General features: G+C 39.9%; 1 protein-coding gene across 3 annotated transcripts in view; it reads left to right on the top strand.

The window, feature by feature from the left end:
* Positions 1 to 19660, top strand: part of OBSCN (obscurin, cytoskeletal calmodulin and titin-interacting RhoGEF) — a 146700-nt gene that overhangs the window by 9290 nt on the left and 117750 nt on the right. For all 3 annotated transcript variants that reach the window (XM_049708314.1, XM_049708315.1, XM_049708316.1), the window contains exon 7: positions 15591 to 15866. In XM_049708314.1, the coding sequence (XP_049564271.1) occupies positions 15591 to 15866 (276 nt within the window). The remainder of the gene's footprint in view (positions 1 to 15590; positions 15867 to 19660) is intronic.

The raw sequence follows: 19660 nt of genomic DNA, 5'->3' as shown, positions 1-19660 counted from the left end.
TGGTGGATGTGAGGTAGTATCTTATTGTGGTTTTGATTTGTATTTCCCTGATGACTAATGATGTTGAGCATATTCTCATATGTATTTGGCCATTTGTGTATCTTCTTTGGAGAAATGTCTATTCAGATCCTTTGCTTGTTTTTTAATTATTTATCTTTTTATTACTCAGTTGAAAGAGTTCTTCGTATATTCTGGATAGTATAGCCTTATCAGATATATGATTTGCAAATAGTTTCTTCCATTCACTTTCTTAATTGTGCCCTTTGATGCACAAAAGTTTTAAAATTGTGATGAAATCTAGTTTATCTTCTTTGGTTGCTTGTGTGTTAGATGTCACATCTAAGAAATCGTTGCCCAATCCAAGGTCAAATAGATTGACACCTATGTTTTCTTCTAAGAGTTTTCCAGTTTTAGCCCTTGTACTTAGGTCTTTGATCCATTTTGTGACAATTTTTGTGTATGGTGTGAGTTAGGGGTCCAACTTCATCCTTTCCATTGGATATCCAGTTGTCCCAGCACCATTTGTTGAAAAGAATTTTTCCCCATTGAATTTTTTTGGCATCCTTGTTGAAAGTCAATTAACCATTAATTAAATATTTACTTCTGGACTCTCAATTTTATTCCATTGATATATATGTCTACCACAGTCTTGATTATCGTAGCTTTGTGGTATGTTTTGAAATTGGGAATGTGAATTCTTTAACTTTTTTTTCAACATTGATTTGGCTATTTGAGGTCCCTTGCATTTCCATATGAATTTTAGGATCATCTTTTTAAGTTTTGCAAAAAAGGCAGCTGGTATTTTGATTGGGATTGCATCAAAATGTGTAGGTCAATTTGGGGTATATTGCCATCTTTTTATTTTGTTTTAAAAATTTATTTATTTATTTTTGGCTGCATTGGGTCTTTGTTGCTGCACGTGGGCTTTCTCTAGTTGTGGCGAACAGGGGCTACCCTTCGTTGGGGTGCGCAGGCTTCTCATTGCAGTGGCTTCTCTTGTTGCGGAGCACAGGCTGTAGGCATGCAGGCTTCAGTAGTTGTGGTGCTGAAGTGGGATCTTCTCGGACCAGGGATTGAACCCATGTCCCCTGCACTGGCAGGCAGATTCTTAACCACTGCACCACCAGGGATGTACCCAAATGACTGGTATCAGATTTCTTTTTTTTTTTTCAGTACGTGGGCCTCTCACTGTTGTGGCCCCTCCCTCCCGTTGCGGAGCACAGGCTCCAGACACGCAGGCTCAGCGGCCATGGCTCATGGGCCCAGCCACTCCGAGGCATGTGGGATCCTCCCAGACTGGGGCACGAACCCATGTCCCCTGCATCAGCAGGCGGACTCTCAACCACTGCACCACCAGGGAAGCCCCAGATTTCTTTTCTAATTTTATGTTTTTGGCTGCACCATGTGGCATGTGGGATCTTAGTTCCCTGACCAGGGATCACACCCGTGCCCCCTGTGGTGGAAGCGCAGAGTCTTAACCACTGGACCACCAGGGAAGTCCTCTTTGCCATCTTAACAGTGTTAGTCTCCTAATCCACAATATGAGATGACTTCCTATTTATTTTGGTCTTTTAAATTTCTTTCAATTATGTTTTTTAGTTTTTAGTGTGCAGGAATTGTGCTTATTTTGTTAAGTTTGTTGCTAAGTATTTTATTCTTTTTGATGCTACTGTAAATGGAATTTTGTTAATTTCATTTTAAAATTGTTCGTTACTAATGTATGGAAATAGAACTGATTTTTGTATATTGGTCTAGTATCCTGCAGCTTCTCCGAATTCATTTATTCACTCTATTAGTTCTTTTGTGGATGCCTTAGGATTTGCTATATACAAATCATGTCACCTGCAGGTAGTTTTACTTCATTTCCAGTCTGGATGCCTCTCATTTTGTTTTTGATTACTGATTAAATCTCTTTACTTGTTATAGGTCTATTCAGATGTTTTTCCATTTATTCTTGTGTTAGTTTTGATAGTTTATGTGTTTCTAGGAATTTCTCCATTTCATCTAGGTTATCTAGTTGGTGTGCAGTTGTTCATAGTATTCTCTTTTAATCCTTTTTTTTTTTTGGTAAGGTCTTTATTGATGTCCCCAGTTTTTTTTTTCCTGATTTTAATAATTTGAGTCTTCTATCTTTTTTCTTGATCAGTCTAGCTAATATTTTGTCAAGTTTGTTGATCTTTTCAAAGAACCACCTTTTGGTTTCCTTGATTCTTTCTATTGCTTTTGCGTTCTCCATTTCACTTATCTATGCTCTAATCTTTATTTTTTTCATTGTTCTAAGTTTGGGTTTAACTTAATCTTTTTCTCGTTTCCTAAGGTATGAAGTTAGGTTATTGATTTGTGATCTTCTTTTTAAGATAGGCCTATAACTTATAGCTATGGATGGCAGGAAACTGAGCACTGCTTTCACTGCACCTCATAAGTTTTGGTATGCTGTATTTTCATTTTAAATTATCTCAAAATATTTTCTAATTTTCCTTGTAATTCTCCTTTGAGTGTGTTGTTTAATTTTGACATACTTTTTTATTTTAACATCTTTATTGGGGTATAATTGCTTTACAATGGTGTGTTAGTTTCTGCTTTATAACAAAGTGAAGCAGTTATACATAAACATATGTTCCCATATGTCTTCCCTCTTGCGTCTCCCTCCCTCCCACCCTCCCTATCCCACCCCTCCAGGCTGCCACAAAGCACCGAGCCAATATCCCTGTGCCATGCGGCTGCTTCCCACTAGCTATCTACCTTACTACGTTTGTTAGTGTGTATATGTCCATGACTCTCTCTCGCCCTGTCACAGCTCACCCTTCCCCCTCCCCATAACCTCAAGTCCGTTCTCCAGTGGGTCTACGTCTTTATTCCTGCCTTACCCCCAGGTTCTTCATGACATTTTTTTAAATTAAATTCCATATATATGTGTTAGCATACAGTATTTGTCTTTTTCTTTCTGACTTACTTCACTCTGTATGACAGATTCTAGGTCCTTCCACCTCACTACAAATAACTCAATTTCATTTCTTTTTATGGCTGAGTAATATTCCATTGGATATATGTGTCACATCTTCTTTATCCATTCATCTGTTGATGGACACTTAGGTTGCTTCCATGTCCTGGCTATTGTAAATAGAGCTGCAATGAACATTTTGGTACATGACTCTTTTTGAATTAAGGTTTCCTCAGGGTATATGCCCAGTAGTGGGATTGCTGGGTCATATGGTAGTTCTATTTATAGTTTTTTAAGGAACCTCCATACTGTTCTCCATAGTGGCTGAACCAATTCACATTCCCACCAGCAGTGCAAGAGTATTCCCTTTTCTCCACACCCTCTCCAGCATTTATTGTTTCTAGATTTTTTGATGATGGCCATTCTGACCAGTGTGAGATGATATCTCATTGTAGTTTTGATTTGCATTTCTCTAATGATTAATGATGTTGAGCATTCTTTCATGTGTTTGTTGGCAGTCTGTATATCTTCTTTGGAGAAATGTCTATTTAGGTCTTACGCCCATTTTTGGATTGGGTTGTTTGTTTTTTTGCTATTGAGCTGCATGAGCTGCTTGTAAATTTTGGAGATTAATCCTTTGTTGGTTGCTTCATTTGCAAATATTTTCTCCCATTCTGAGGGTTGTCTTTTGGTCTTGTTTATGGTTTCCTTTGCTGTGCAAAAGCTTTGAAGTTTCATTAGGTCCCATTTGTTTATTTTTGTTTTTATTTCCATTACTCTAGGAGGTGGGTCAGAAAGGATCTTGCTGTGATTTATGTCATAGAGTGTTCTGCCTATGTTTTCCTCTAAGAGTTTGATAGTTTCTGGCCTTACATTTAGGTCTTTAATCCATTTTGAGCTTAGTTTTGTGTATGGTGTTAGGGAGTGATCTAATCTCATACTTTTATGTGTACCTGTCCAGTTTTCCCAGCACCACTTATTGAAGAGGCTGACCTTTCTCCACTGTACATTCCTGCCACCTTTATCAAAGATAAGGTGTCCATATGTGTGTGGGTTTATCTCTGGGCTTTCTATCCTGTTCCATTGATCTATCTTTCTGTTTTTGTGCCAGTACCATACTGTCTTGATTACTGTAGCTTTGTAGTATAGTCTGAAGTCAGGGAGCCTGATTCCTTCAGCTCCTTTTTTCATTCTCAAGATTGCTTTGGCTATTCGGGGTCTTTTGTGTTTCCATACAAATTGTGAAATATTTTGTTCTAGTTCTGTGAAAAATGCCAGTGGTAGTTTGATAGGGATTGCATTGAATCTATAGATTGCTTTGGGTAGTAGAGTCATTTTCACAATGTTGATTCTTCCAATCCAAGAACATGGTATATCTCTCCATCTATTTGTATCATTTTTAATTTCTTTCATCAGTGTCTTATAATTTTCTGCATACAGGTCTTTTGTCTCCTTAGGTAGGTTTATTCCTAGATATTTTATTCTTTTTGTTGCAATGGTAAATGGGAGTGTTTTCTTGATTTCACTTTCAGATTTTTCATCATTAGTATATAGGAATGCCAGAGATTTCTGTGCATTAATTTTGTATCCTGCCACTTTACCAAATTCATTGATTAGCTCTAGTAGTTTTCTGGTAGCATCTTTAGGATTCTCTATGTATAGTATCATGTGATCTGCAAACAGTGACAGCTTTACTTCTTCTTTTCCGATTTGGATTCCTTTTATTTCCTTTTCTTCTCTGATTGCTGTGGCTAAAACTTCCAAAACTATGTTGAATAAGAGTGGTGAGAGTGGGCAACCTTGTCTTGTTCCTGATCTTAGTGGAAATGCTTTCAGTTTTTCACCATTGAGGATGATATTTGCTGTGGGCTTGTCATATATGGCTTTTATTATGTTGAGGAAAGTTCCCTCTATGCCTGCTTTCTGCAGGGTTTTTATCATAAATGGGTGTTGAATTTTGTCAAAAGCTTTCTCTGCATCTATTGAGATGATCATATGGTTTTTCTCCTTCAATTTGTTAATATGGTTTATCACATTGATAGATTTGCATGTATTGAAGAATCCTTGCATTCCTGGAATAAACCCCACTTGATCATGGTGTATGATCCTTTTAATGTGCTGTTGGATTCTGTTTGCTAGTATTTTGTTGAGGATTTTTGCATCTATGTTCATCAGATATTGGCCTGTAGTTTTCTTTCTTTGTGACATCCTTGTGTGGTTTTGGTATCAAGGTAATGGTGGCCTCGTAAAAGGAATTTGGGAGTGTTCCTCCCTCTGTTATATTTTGGAAGAGTTTGAGAAGGATAGGTGTTAGCTCTTCTCTAAATGTTTGATAGAATTCGCCTGTGAAGCCGTCTGGTCCTGGGCTTTTGTTTGTTGGAAGATTTTTAATCACAGTTTCAATTTCAGTGTTTGTGATTGGTCTGTTCATATTTTCTATTTCTTCCTGATTCAGTCTTGGCAGGTTGTGCATTTCTAAGAATTTGTCCATTTCTTCCAGATTGTCCATTTTATTGGCATAGAGTTGCTTGTAGTAATCTCTCATGATCTCTTTTATTTCTGCAGTGTCAGTTGTTACCTCTCCTTTTTCATTTCTAATTCTATTGATTTGAGTCTTCTCCCTTTTTTTCTTGATGAGTCTGGCTAGTGGTTTATCTATTTTGTTTATCTTCTCAAAGAACCAGCTTTTAGTTTTATTGATCTTTGCTATTGTTTCCTTCATTTCTTTTTCATTTATTTCTGATCTGATTTTTATGATTTCTTTCCTTCTGCTAGCTTTGGGGTTTTTTTGTTCTTCTTTCTCTAATTGCTTGAGGTGCAAGGTTAGGTTGTTTATTCGAGATGTTTCCTGCTTCTTAAGGTGGGCTTGTATTGCTATAAACTTCCCCCTTAGAACTGCTTTTGCTGCATCCCATAGGTTTTGGGTCGTTGTGTCTTCATTGTCATTTGTTTCTAGGTATTTTTTTATTTCCTCTTTGATTTCTTCAGTGATCACTTCATTATTAAGTAGTGTATTGTTTAGCCTCCATGTGTTTGTATTTTTTACAGATCTTTTCCTGTAATTGATATCTAGTCTCATGGCGTTGTGGTCAGAAAAGATACTTATACAATTTCAATTTTCTTAAATTTACCAAGGCTTGATTTGTGACCCAAGATATGATCTATCCTGGAGAATGTTCCATGAGCACTTGAGAAAAATGTGTATTCTGTTGTTTTTGGATGGAGTGTCCTATAAATATCAATTAAGTCCATCTTGTTTAATGTATCATTTAAAGCTTGTGTTTCCTTATTTATTTTCATTTTGGATGATCTGTCCATGGGTGAAAGTGGGGTGTTTAAGTCCCCTACTATGAATGTGTTACTGTCGATTTCCCCTTTTATGGCTGTTAGTATTTGCCTTATGTATTGAGGTGCTCCTATGTTGGGTGCATAAATATTTACAATTGTTATATCTTATTCTTGGATCGATCCCTTGATCATTATGTAGTGTCCTTCTTTGTCTCTCTTAATAGTCCTTATTTTAAAGTCTATTTTGTCTGATATGAGAATTGCTACTCCAGCTTTCTTTTGGTTTCCATTTGCATGGAATATCTTTTTCCATCCCCTTACTTTCAGTCTGTATGTGTCTCTAGGTCTGAAGTGGGTCTCCTGTAGACAGCATATATAAGGGTCTTGTTTTTGTATCCATTCAGCTAATCTGTGTCTTTTGGTGGGAGCATTTAGTCCATTTACATTTAAGGTAATTATCGATATGTATGTTCCTATTCCCATTTTCTAAATTGTTTTGGGTTCGTTATTATAGGTCTTTTCCTTCTCTTGTGTTTCTTGCCTAGAGAAGATCCTTTAGCATTTGTTGTAAAGCTGGTTTGGTGGTGCTGAACTCTCTCAGCTTTTGCTTGTCTGTAAAGGTTTTAATTTATCCATCAAATCTGAATGAGATCCTTGCTGGGTAGAGTAGTCTTGGCTGCAGGTTGTTCTCCTTCATCACTTTCAGTATGTCCTGCCACTCCCTTCTGGCCTGTAGGGTTTCTGCTGAGAGATCAGCTGTTAACCTTATGGGGATTCCCTTGTGTGTTATTTGTTGTTTTTCCCTTGTTGCTTTTAATATGCTTTCTTTGTATTTAATTTTTGACAGTTTGATTAATATGTGTCTTGGCGTATTTCTCCTTGTATTTATCCTGTATGGGACTCTCTGTGCTTCCTGGACTTGATTAACTATTTCCTTTCCCATATTAGGGAAGTTTTCAACTATAATCTCTTCAAATATTTTCTCAGTCCCTTTCTTCTTCTCTTCTTCTTCTGGAACCCCTATAATTCGAATGTTGGTGTGTTTAATGTTGTCCCAGAGGTCTCTGAGACTGTCCTCAGTTCTTTTCATTCTTTTTTCTTTATTCTGCTCTGCAGTAGTTATTTCCACTGTTTTATCTTCCAGGTCACTTATCCGTTCTTCTGCCTCAGTTATTCTGCTATTGATCCCATCTAGAGTACTTTTAATTTCATTTATTGTGTTGTTCATCGTTGCTTGTTTCATCTTTATTTCTTCTAGGTCCTTGTTAACTGTTTCTTGCATTTTGTCCATTCTATTTCCAAGATTTCGGATCATCCTTACTATCATTATTCTGAATTCTTTTTCAGATAGACTGCCTATTTCCTCTTCATTTGTTAGGTCTGGTGCATTTTTATCTTGCTCCTTTATCTGCTGTGTGTTTTTCTGTCTTCTCATTTTGCTTATCTTACTGTGTTTGGGGTCTCCTTTTTGCAGGCTGCAGGTTCGTATTTCCCGCTGTTTTTGATGTCTGTCTCCAGTGGCTAAGGTTGGTTCAGTGGGTTGTGTAGGCTTCCTGGTGGAGGGGACTAGTGCCTGTGTTGTGGTGGATGAGGCTGGATCTTGTCTCTCTAGTGGGCAGGTTCATGTCTGGTGGTGTGTTTTGGGGTGTCTGTGGCCTTATTATGATTTTAGGCAGCCTCTCTGCTAATGGGTGGGGTTGTGTTCCTGTTTTGCTAGTTGTTTGGTATAGGTTGTCCAGCACTGTGGCTTGCTGGTTGTTGAGTGAAGCTGGGTGCTGGTGTTAAGATGGAGGTCTCTGGGAGATTTTCGCCGTTTGATATTACGTGGAGCTGGGAGGTCTCTTGTTGACCAGTGTCCTGAAGTTGGCTCTCCTACCTCAGAGGCAGAGCCCTGACTCCTGGCTGGAGCACCAAGAGCCTTTCATCCACACGGCTCAGGATAAAAGGGAGAAAAAGTAGAGAGAATTAGTAGAAGTATGAGGAAAGAAAGAAGGAAAGGAAGGAAGGAAGGAAGGAAGAAAGAAAGAAAGAAAGAAGCAAAGAAGGAAAGAAGGCAAGAAGGAAAGAAAGGGAGGGAGGGAGGGAGGAAGGAAGGAAGGAGGGAAAGAAGGAAAAAAGACAGAAAGAAAGAAGATACAGTAAAAATAAAATAAAGTATAATAAAGTTATTGAATTAAAAAATTCTTATTTAGAAAAAAAAAGGGACGGATAGAACCTTAGGACAAATGTTGGAAGCAAAGCTATACAGACAAAATCTTACACAGAAGCATACACATACACCCTCACTAAAAGAGGTAAAGGGGGAAAAATCATAAATCTTGCTCTCGGAGACCACCTCCTCAATTTGGGATGATTCGTTGTCTAAAGGAGGGAAGGAAGGAAGGAAAGAAAGAAAGAAAGAATGAAGGTAAAGTATAATAACGTTATTAAAATTAATTATTAAGAAAAAAAATTTTAAAAGAACCATGGACGGATAGAACCCTAGGACAAATGGTGGAAGCAAGACTATACAGACATGATCTCACACAGAAGCATACACATACACATTCACAAAAAGAGGAATAGGGAAAAAAATCATAGATCTTGCTCCTAAAGTCCACCTCCTCAATTTGGGATCATTCCTTGTCTATTCAGGTATTCCACAGATGCAGGGTATATCAAGTTGATTGTGGAGCTTTAATCCGCTGCTTCTGAGGCTGCTGGGAGAGATTTCCCTTTCTCTCCTTTGTTCTCACAGCTCACAGGCGCTCAGCTTTGGATTTGGCCCTGCCTCTGCGTGTAGGTCGCTGGAGGGCGTCTGTTTTTTGCTCAGACAGGACGGGGTTAAAGGAGCCGCTGATTCGGGGGCTCTGGCGCACTCAGGCGGGGGGGGGGGGGGGGGGGGGGGAGGGAGGGGCACGGAGTGCGGGGCGGGCCTGTGGAGGCAGAGGCCGGCGTGACGTTGCACCAGCCTGAGGCCCACCGTGCGTTCTCCCGGGGAAGTTGTCCATGGATCCCGGGAACGTGGCAGTGGCGGGCTGCACAGGCTCCGCGGAAGAGGGGTGTGGAGAGTGACCTGTGCTCGCACACAGGCCCCTTGGTGGCGGCAGCAGCAGCCTTAGCGTCTCCCGCCCGTCTCTGGGGTCCGCGCTTTTAGCCGCGGCTCGCGCCCGTCTCTGGAGTTCCTTTAAGCAGCGCTCTTAAACCCCTCTCCTCGCGCACCAGGAAACAAAGAGGGAAGAAAAAGTCTCTTGCCTCTTCGGTAGGTGCAGACTTTTCCCCGGACTCCCTCCCGGCTAGACGTGGTGCACTAACCCGTTCAGGCTATGTTCAAGCCGCCAACCCCAGTCCTCTCCCTGCGCTCCACCCGAAACCGAAACCCGAGCCTCAGCTCGCAGCCCCGCCCGCCCCGGCGGGTGAGCAGACAAGCCTCTCGGGCTGGTGACTGCCGGTTGGCACCGATCCTCTGTGCGGGAATCTCCCCGCTTTGCCCTCCGCACCCATTGCTGTGCACTCCTCCGCGGCCTCGAAGCTCCCCGCTCCGCCTCCCGCAGTCTCCGCCCGTGAAGGGGCTTCCTAGTGTGTGGAAACTTTTCCTCCTTCACAGCTCCCTCCCACTGGTGCAGGTGCCTTCCCTATTCTTTTGTCTCTGTTTTTTCTTTTTTTCTTTTGCCCTACCCAGGTACGTGGGGAGTTTCTTGCCTTTTGGGAGGTCTGAGGTCTTCTGCCAGCCTTCAGTAGGTGTTCTGTAGGAGCTGTTCCACGTGTAGATGTATTTCTGGTGTATCTGTGGGGAGGAAGGTGATCTCCGCGTCTTACTCTTCCGCCATCTTCAAGGTCCGCCTTGACATACTTCTGAATTTTCCAGTTTTCTTTCTAGTATTGCTGTCTAGTTTCATTCCATCATAATCAAAAAGATTCTTTGTATGCTTTCAGTCTTTTTAGATTTATTGAGACTTGTTTTATGGTCTAACATGTGGTCTGTGTTAGAGGATGTTCCATATGTGCTTGAGTAAAATGTGTCTTCTGTTGCTGTTGGGTGAAATGTCCTCTGTAAGTCAGTTAGGTCTAGTTTCTTGTATAGTGTTATCCATGTCCTATTTCCTTATTGATCTGTCTGGTTGTTCTATCCATTATTGAAAGTAGGGTACTGAAGTCTCTGACTATTCTTGGAGAACTGTCTATTTCTCCCTTTAATCTTTTAGTTTTCGTTTCATATATTTTGGAGCTCTCCTGTTAGTTGTGCTTATGTTTATAGTTGTGATATCTTCTTGATGAATTGACCCTTTTAATCAATATATAACATCCTTAATCTATATCTGTATATATTAAATATAATGTCTTGTAATGTTTTTTTCCTTTTGTTTGACGGTATAGCCACCTCAGGTCTCTATTGATTGCTATTTGTATGGAGTATCTTTTCACTTTCAACCTATTTGTATCTTTGGATCTAAAGTGAATCTCCTGTAGACAGCATTTAAAAAATTCATTTTGTATTAAGTTAATTCTTATAAGGAAGTGTTTCCTTCTGCTATTTTACTCTTTGTTTCTTATATGTCATATCTTTTTGCCATTATTTTCTCCATTATTGTCATTTATGATTAATTTATTTTTTCTAGTGTGCCATTTTTGTTACTTTCTCATTTCCTTATGTATATGCACATTCATTTTTTCTTAGTGATTACCCTGGGGATTGTCATTAACATCTAACTTTGTAATAATCAAGTTTGAAATTATATCATCTTAGTTTCAATAGAAAACCTCTGCTTCTTTACAGGTTGTGCCCCAAGCTGAATGTTGTTAATGTCACAAGTTATGTCTTCATACATAGTGTGTCCGTTAACTTTATAGTTTTATAATTATTGTTTATGCATTTGTATTTTAAGTCATATAAGAAATAAAAGGAATTATCTAAGCACCAGAAGAATGATCCAATATAAATGAGAGTTGGAACTTACAAACAAGAGCAGTATTAGAAGATCAGAAGTTCCACTCAGGAACTTCAGATGATAGAAAAACAATCTGAAAGAGTATGTCAAATAAGTCTACTTAAAATGATTAAAGATATGTATGGAAGACTAGAAAATGTAAGAAAAAGTGAAATACTAGGAAAAAGAACAGGCAGATTTAAAGAACCAAATGAAATTTCTTGAATAAGAAACACAACTTTTGTAATAACAATTCAGTGGAGGGATAAACAGCAAATTAGACATAGCTGAAGATAGAATTATTGAATTGGAAGATAGATCTGAGAAAATTACTCAGGATGAATCACAAAGAGGTAAAAAATAAGAGAGAATGACAGACATAGAGAAGAGAAGTAGAAGGCCACACGTATGTCTAAAAGGACTTCTAGGAGAGACTAGAGATAATGAGGAAGATGAAATAATGAAAGAAATAATGTGGAGAAATTTAAGAAACGGTAAAAGACATGAATCCTAAACGTCAAGATTCATAAGAAATAATGGGAATTGTAAAAAAAAAAAAAAATTCACAGCTAGTGAATTCCAGAAGGCCAAAAACCAAGAGGAGATCTTAACCTCCAAAGGGAAAAAGGATTAATGGGATGATAGTTATTCTTCCTGTAGATTTTTCAACAGCAATGAAGAGCACAGAAAAGATGTTATAGTCTCCAAAGCACTGAGGGAAAATAACTGTTGATCTAGAATTCTGTATCCAGCTAAACTATCATTCAAAAGTTAAGTGAAATACAGACATTTTCAGAGAGTAAATGGAGAGAATTTATCATTCATAAAATCTCACTGAAAGAATTACCAATGAATATACTTTATAAAGAAGAAAATCAAGTCTAGAGTAGTAGAATGGGTTCTAGAGCGTGGTTCCCTACCTTTTTTTTGCACCAGGGACCAGTTCTGTGGAAGATAATTTTTCCACGGACCAGGGAGGGGGGATGGTTCAAGCTGTAATGTGAGCTATGGGGGGGATGGTTCAGGTGGTAATGCAAGTGATGGTTCAGGCGGTAATGCAAGCAATGGGGGGATGGTTCAGGTGGTAATGTGAGTGATGGGGAGCAATGGGAAGCAATGGGCAGCAGCAGATGATGCTTTGCTTGCGCACCCACTGCTCACCTCCTGCTGTGAGGCCCAGCTCCTAACAGGCTGTGGACTGGTACTGGTTTGTGATCTGGGGGTTGGGGACCTCTGTTCTAGAGTAATGTGATGTCAAGCAAATAGAGTAAGTTAATAAAAAGCAGCATCTGATTCCCAAGGCCAAGGATTTGATTACACTAATGGTGACTGGCCTGCTAGAAGTTGTAGACTGCATTAACATATTAGTGTTCCTGTGACTCAGGGGTATTGCCTGTTCTTGGTGACATGGTATAAGAAATTCTCCCTGAAAATACCAATGCTATGATATGCCAGCCACAAATGATGCCTCTCTTTGTTAGGGTAATTATGAGATCACAGGTGCTAAGTAGATGCCAGAGCCTGAACTGTAACATATACCAGTGTGAAAATTATTGAACTGGGAACCTTCAGATTCTGAGAACTAACCTGTTCCCTGCTTTGTACATCTTCTGAGTGTGAAGTTCTCTGTGTTGAGAAAGTTAGGAATAGAACTGGCTTGTGGCCAAGGCATCATGGTTTTGAGATCCGGAAGGTGGGCCCTCATCCAATTCTAGAAATTTGATTGTCTCGTCTTCCTCCCTGTCCCCAGAGGCCACACTGATATTTGCCAAGGAGCATCCAGCATGCAGGGAGGTGCAGGCTGAGGTGGGGGTGAACACCATGCTAAGCTGTGAGGTAGCCCTGGCCCAGACAGAGGTGATATGGTTCAAGGAGGGAAAGAAACTGAGTTCAAGCTCAAAAGTGTGTGTGGAGGCCAAGGAAGGGCTGCACCCCGAGGCTGGTGGCGCATCAGGTGGGCAAGGTAGATGCTGGGTGAATACAGCTGAGAGGCCAGGGGCTGAAAGATCTCCTTCCACCTCAACATCACAGGTGGGTTCCTTGAGGTCCTTCTTATGTTCCTCAGCTTAATTATTAGGGAGTAGGGGTGTGTGGTCATGCCACCTAAAAGTGTGTTTTCTCACAAAACTTACCACATAGCAGCTAGCGGGTATTAATTACATGCCAAGGGCCAGATTTTATGAAGTGCTTCTTGTCTTTTTACTTGTCTAAACTTCACAACCACCTCAGGAAGAGGAATTCTGATTATTCCCATTTTAAGATAAGGCACAAGGAAATTCCATAACTTGCCAAAGTTCACATAGCCAGAGAATTACAGAGCCAGGATTTAGGCCCAATATTCTGAGGGCTATTTTCTCTGGTTATCAAATTACAGTTTAACAATCCCCTGCCCATATTTAAAAAAATGTTTTTAAGAGACTATTCCACTGTCTTCCAGATTCCATGTATTTTTTTGGAATATCTACTGTCATACATATTATGTTCCCTCAAGGGTCATTTTTAAATTTTCCTGTTGTTTTTAAGGTATTGTTTTTGATTTTGATTTTCAGCAGTTTACATTGATGAACCTAAGTGTGATTTTCTTTGTATTCATCCTGGTTAGGGTTGCAGAGCATTTTGAGTCTGTGGAGTTTTGTCTTTCCTCAACCATAGAGTGTGGTTTCTCACATGTCTCATATGTATCTCTCTTTCTCTCCACCTCTTAATTTTTTTTCTCTCTCTGCTTTAGTCTGGATATTTTCTTTAGATCTGTCTTCCAATCCACTAATTTTCTATTCTCCTATATCTAATCTGTTGTCAAACCCATTTATAGTGTGTTTACTTTCAGTTATTGTATTTTCCAGTTTCATAATTTCCATTTGTTTAATTTCTTATAGATTCTAGACTCTGTAGTAAAATTTTTGTATTTGATATATTTTCTTTTCTTTCACATTAAAGAAATATTATCATGGTTATATCCTGGTCTGATCATCTGATATTGCTTTTCTTTGGATTTCTATTCACTCTTGTCCTTGGCATGCCAGTGAATTTTCAGTTGACTGTCAGACATCGTTTGAGAAAACTTTTTGAATATGGATGATGTTATCTTACTTCAGACAGAGGATCAGTATTTCCTTTGCTAGGGAGGGAGAGAACAACTAAGAACTTTAGTCTATTCAAGGACTGCACTGACTCAAGGCTGCATTACCGTTTTGATCAGGGTCATCTGTCTCTGGTTTGCCCCCATTCCTGGGCATAGTCCTCCAAGGATTTCTACAGAGACTTGGGGTATGGAGGGGGGTCTCTTTTCAGGCAGACACTCAACTCTGATCTTTGTCTCTGGTAATGCAAGGTGCTAAAACGTGTGCTCTAGTTTTCAGAGGTTTTCTGCTTGGCTTGGTAGTCTCCTGGGCCATGCAGTTGTGGAGCTCATCAAACATCTTGAGGGGAATGTGGCTGAGTGTGGGGCTCAATTCTACCAGATCTATTCTTCCTGGAGGCTTGGCTCCTCAATCTCTAACTTTATCTTTCTGCTTATACAAGGTGTACATAGCCTGACCAGGTTTCCTCTTTCGTAGTAGCAGCCCTATGCCTTTTAGTATCATGCTGTACCAAGGAGCAGCAGTGTCCAGAGGAGAAAATCAGATGCCCAGTGTGGTTCCAAAAGTGCAGTTCCCTTTTACCTTCCTCACTCACTTCACATCTATCCTTCTAGGAGAGCCCTGGCCCTAGCTCTCATCTCCGTTAGAATGACTCCCCTCAGCTTTCATCAAAGCTGCCTCCCTTTTATCATTTAGCACTTCACCTGAACATTACTCCTTACCAAGATTTTCTCTGACCACCAAATCTAAGTCACTGTCGTCAGTCCCTTCTCTCTAGCGCATCACTCTGTCTTATTTCATCACAGCATTGACCGTAGCATTAAATCATTTTCATGTTTGTATGTTTGTTTGTTTTTCCTCAGTAGAAGGTAAGATCTGTAAGAACAGAGACTGTGTTACTCACGTTTCCAGCTATGGTATAGCATTCCCAGCACCACCATAGTGCCTGCAGATAATGGGCCCTCCACTGACATTAGTTGCATCAGTGATTGAATGAATGAATGAATGAATGACTGCATATACAGCATGGACTCTTTGAGATCCTATATGTATTTATACATATAGGGGATACAAGTGCACACAACCCAACCTGCTTGCCAGAGGTGACTGTCACATGGGAAAGACAATGAACTAGCTGTGACAGATGCTAGAATAACTTTGGCCACTTTCCTCCAGCCTTAGGAATTGACCTTGTGTCAGAACATCACCAAAATGTACACTTGAGATATATGTTTGTAAACACAACTCTACACCTTCCTGGGCACATGGCATCACTGGCTCCAAGGAGAAAATTTACTGAACTCTTAAGTTTTGGTCTCACAGGCTGGTACCAGCTTTGTGTCTCTGACACTGTGTCTCCCTTTCTGTGCCCAGAGTCCTCTGCGGTGTTTATCAAGGGACAGCCAGCACATAAAGAGGTGCAGGCCGTGGTGGGGGCCAGCACCACACTGAGCTGCGAGGTGGCCCAGGCCCAGACGGAGGTGATGTGGTACAAGAACAGGAAGAAGCTGAATTCAAGCTCAAAAGTGCATGTGGAGGCCAAGGGCTGCACCCGGAGGCTGGTGGTGCAGCAGGTGGTCAAGGCAGATGCCGGGGAGTACAGCTGTGAGGCCGGGGGCCAGAAGGTCTCCTTCCACCTGGATGTCACAGGTCAGTCCTTGGAGGCAGTAACTTAGCCTTGTGTGGAGGTGATGGGACTGGCTTGCATCCCCCAACAGACCTGATGATCTTCCCACTAGACTTCATCTCTTTTAGCCTTCTGTCCTCCCACCTCCATTTTCATACCCATGGCTGGACCAAGGGAGGCTGGATGGGTAGGCTGTGAACAGAAGGGATAATGGTGTTCCTATAAACCCTGAGTGGTGTTTCCACACAGTAATGCACATTCTTCAGTTCCCAGCATCTGCCCAGAACCTTCTGGGTATTCCTTGGTGTCTGGGACTCTGGTTCTGTCTTGCACTTGGGGTCTGAGGTAGACCAGATGTCTTTTAACTGTGGGTATGTGAATTTGCTCCTCCTGGATGTCCTGACAGCTCCTAGACGCCGTCACCTAGCAACGCATGTGGGTTCACACTAGGGAGAGATGTTTGAATTTCATTAAGCCAGGACAAGGGGAAATTTCTGCCACACAGTCATACTTGGATTTATCTCAAGACTGAACTATGGATTATCAAAGTTTTAGGTGTTCTGAACACTCTTTCTTCCTTGCACATGGATATAGAAGTTATCTGTGCATCTACATGTAACAAAATCTAGATCCATTTTTCTTGCAATATGTGTGCAAAGTAAACAGAGACCAGAGGGTTGGTTGATATGTGCCTGAGATATGCACATGTGAGGTCTGGAATTCTCTTTTCAAAGCAAATAGTGATTTCCTTTTGTTTTCTGTTAGAACATTCTATGTCAGAATTCCCCATGGAGTCTGATTTATAGATTTAGACTTGGAGAGGAATAGTAGCTTCTCCTATACCAACATGTATATATCTTTTAAGAATGGTATTTTAGAAGAATATGACAATATTTTTTCATGGCAATAAGTATGAAAGTTTTGACAAATTGATCAGATTCTTAGAAAACTATATAAAAAGTGACACAAGAAACATTCAACAACTCAAGTAGTCCTATAATATTTTTTTTTTTTTTGCGGTACGCGGGCCTCTCACTGTTGTGGCCTCAGGCTCCGGACGCGCAGGCTCAGCGGCCATGGCTCACGGGCCCAGCCGCTCCGCGGCATGTGGGATCTTCCCAGACTGGGGCACGAACCCGTGTCCCCTGGATCGTCAGGTGGACTCTTAACCACTGCGCCACCAGGGAAGCCCAGTCCTATAATCTTTTAAATAATTGGAACCATAACGATAAATCTTCTCATAGAGAAAGATCTAAGCCCAGTAGTTCCACTGGTAAATTATATGAAATACTTTGGAAAGAAAATCCATGTTCATGGATATTCTTCTAGAGAATAGAAAATGGAGATAAACAGTCTCTGATTTGTTTCATGTAGATAGCATAACATTGATACAAATATCTGACAAAAAAATTTTAAGAATTAAAATTACAGACCAACCTATTATGGATATCAAGACCAATATCTGAAACAAAATATTATCAAAATAAATTTAACAATATATTAAGAGGAAAATTGGTAATACACTGTGATAAAAGTCATAGTCCAGAAATGCAAGGCTGTTCAAACACTAGAAACATTAGCAAAGCAATCTGTTCATGATATGCAGAATAAAGTATTTGGTAAGATTTGGCATTATAAATACAGAAAAAAAGTTTAATAAAGTTGGCATCAATTCATGATATAAAATTCTTAACAAATTATAAATAAAACAGTTCGTAATCTGATAAATGACGCTGCGGACAAACCAGCTAATTGCGCACAAAAAAGTGAAAGTTTGTCTGTGAGATAGCGAACCAGACAAGGAAGCCAACTGTTACTACTTTTAACCAACATTGTACAACAGAGATAGGAGGAAAAGAAAGTAAAAGACATAAACGTGTGAAGAAACAAAAGTTGAATTCATGGATAATATGATTAATCCAAAGGATAAATTATGAGACTTAATAAGATAGTTGAGAATGATTACCATGTAAAAAAATCAATATGAAGAAAACACTTCTACGGCTACATAGTAGCAACAAGCATCTGGAAAATGAAATTTTTAAAAGAGTTACAATAGCGTCAAAAGAATCATTTTCTAATTCCAAATCTAATAAAGGGTGGTGAGAGGCTCTGTGTGGGGGGGGGAATTATTAAAAATGTTTTGAGAGACAGTTAAGAAGTTCTAAATAGTTGGGTAGAAATCCAGGGAAGAATAAAAAATGTTCAATACCAATTAAAATCCAAACAAATGTTTGTTTAGTGGGGATTTTGTAAATTCAGAAGTAAATTGCTAAGACCATGTACAGTCAATACACTATTGAAGAAGAGCAAAAAGTGAGTTATTTGCTATACCAATATCAAGATTGTTATAAAGCTACAGTAATGAATACAATAGTGTCTCATTGCAAGGATAGATACACAGACCAAAAGACCAGAGTAGTGATCTCCGACACAAATCTGCACATGAATGGATGCCCACATTCCCCTGCTCCTTTTTTTTAAAAAAAATGTGGAATCATGCAAGGAGTAGAGACAACATGGTTTTAATAAATGACACTTAAACCATTTAACCATATAGAAAAACGATTAGGCCAGTAATTCATATCCCCCATGGTCAACTCATGTTGGGTTAAACACGACAGAATAGAAGGGAAAATCATAAAACTCTTAGATGATAACAGATGGTTTTAATTACCTCAGACTAAAGAATGATTTCTTTCTTTTTTAAAATAAATAATTAAGAAAAATTTTATTTATTATTTTTGTCTTTGTTGCTCCATGCGGGCTTTCTCTAGTCGCAGCGAGATGGGGCTACTCTTCACTGTGGTGTGCGGGCTTCTCACTGCGGTGGCTTCTCTTGTTGTTTAGCATGGGCTCTAGGTGTGAAGGCTTCAGTAGTTGTGACTCGCAGGCTCTGTAGTTGTGGCTCACGGGCTCTAGAGAGTAGGCTCAGCAGTTGTGGTGCACGGGCTTAGTTGCTCTGCGGCATGTGGGGTCTTCCCGGACCAGGGCTCGAACCTGTGTCCCCTGCATTAGCAGGTGGATTCTTAACCACTATACCACCAAGGAAGTCCCAAAGAATGACTTCGTAAAATACAAGTGCACTAACCATAATGAAAAAAATTTGACATATTTGACTACCTTAAAACTAAATATGTATTTATAGATTCATCAGAAGATAGCATGAAGTACTGAAAAGGCAAACCACACAGATGTGGAAGACATTTAGAACACACACACTTGTCAGTGCCTAGCATTCGTATGAATAAAAATGTCCTTAAAGTGAACATACAAATGGCAGACAGTGCTATTGAAAATAGGGCACAAACGTTGAACAGTGACACCACAGAAGACCAAACACTGATGACCAAAAACATCAGAAATGGGTCTTTATTTTGAATCATCACAAAAAATGCAAAAGAGTGCCACAGGAGGTACATTTCACTCCCACCAGACTGCTGACAATGAGAGTAGGTGAGGGTAGCACTTCAGCAAAAGTCATTCACTGCAGATGAGAACATGCCCTGCATTTTCCTGTGGGAAAAGACTCTGGCCTCACCTGGGAGGGATGAGGAATGCACCCATAATGACCCCACAGTTTCTGTCCTAGAAGAATTGTGCAAAGAAGAAGTTTATCAGAGTATCCCCATCAGATGCTTGTACCAAGTAACAATATGAAAAACATAAATTGTACTAGCAATTCCCAAAACACAGAAAAGTGAACTCGTGGTGGGGTAGAAACCCAGTGTAAAGGTAAAAACAAAAAACCCACCAATGATACCGTGGTTTCTTTAAAGACTTAGGTAAGGAAACATTTCTAAATAGAACACAAATG

Source organism: Orcinus orca, chromosome 3 (genome assembly GCF_937001465.1).
Source record: "Orcinus orca chromosome 3, mOrcOrc1.1, whole genome shotgun sequence".
In the NCBI taxonomy this organism is placed as follows: domain Eukaryota; kingdom Metazoa; phylum Chordata; class Mammalia; order Artiodactyla; family Delphinidae; genus Orcinus; species Orcinus orca.
The sequence above is the reverse complement of the archived record's forward strand: the minus strand, read 5'-3'. Positions and strand labels throughout refer to the sequence as shown.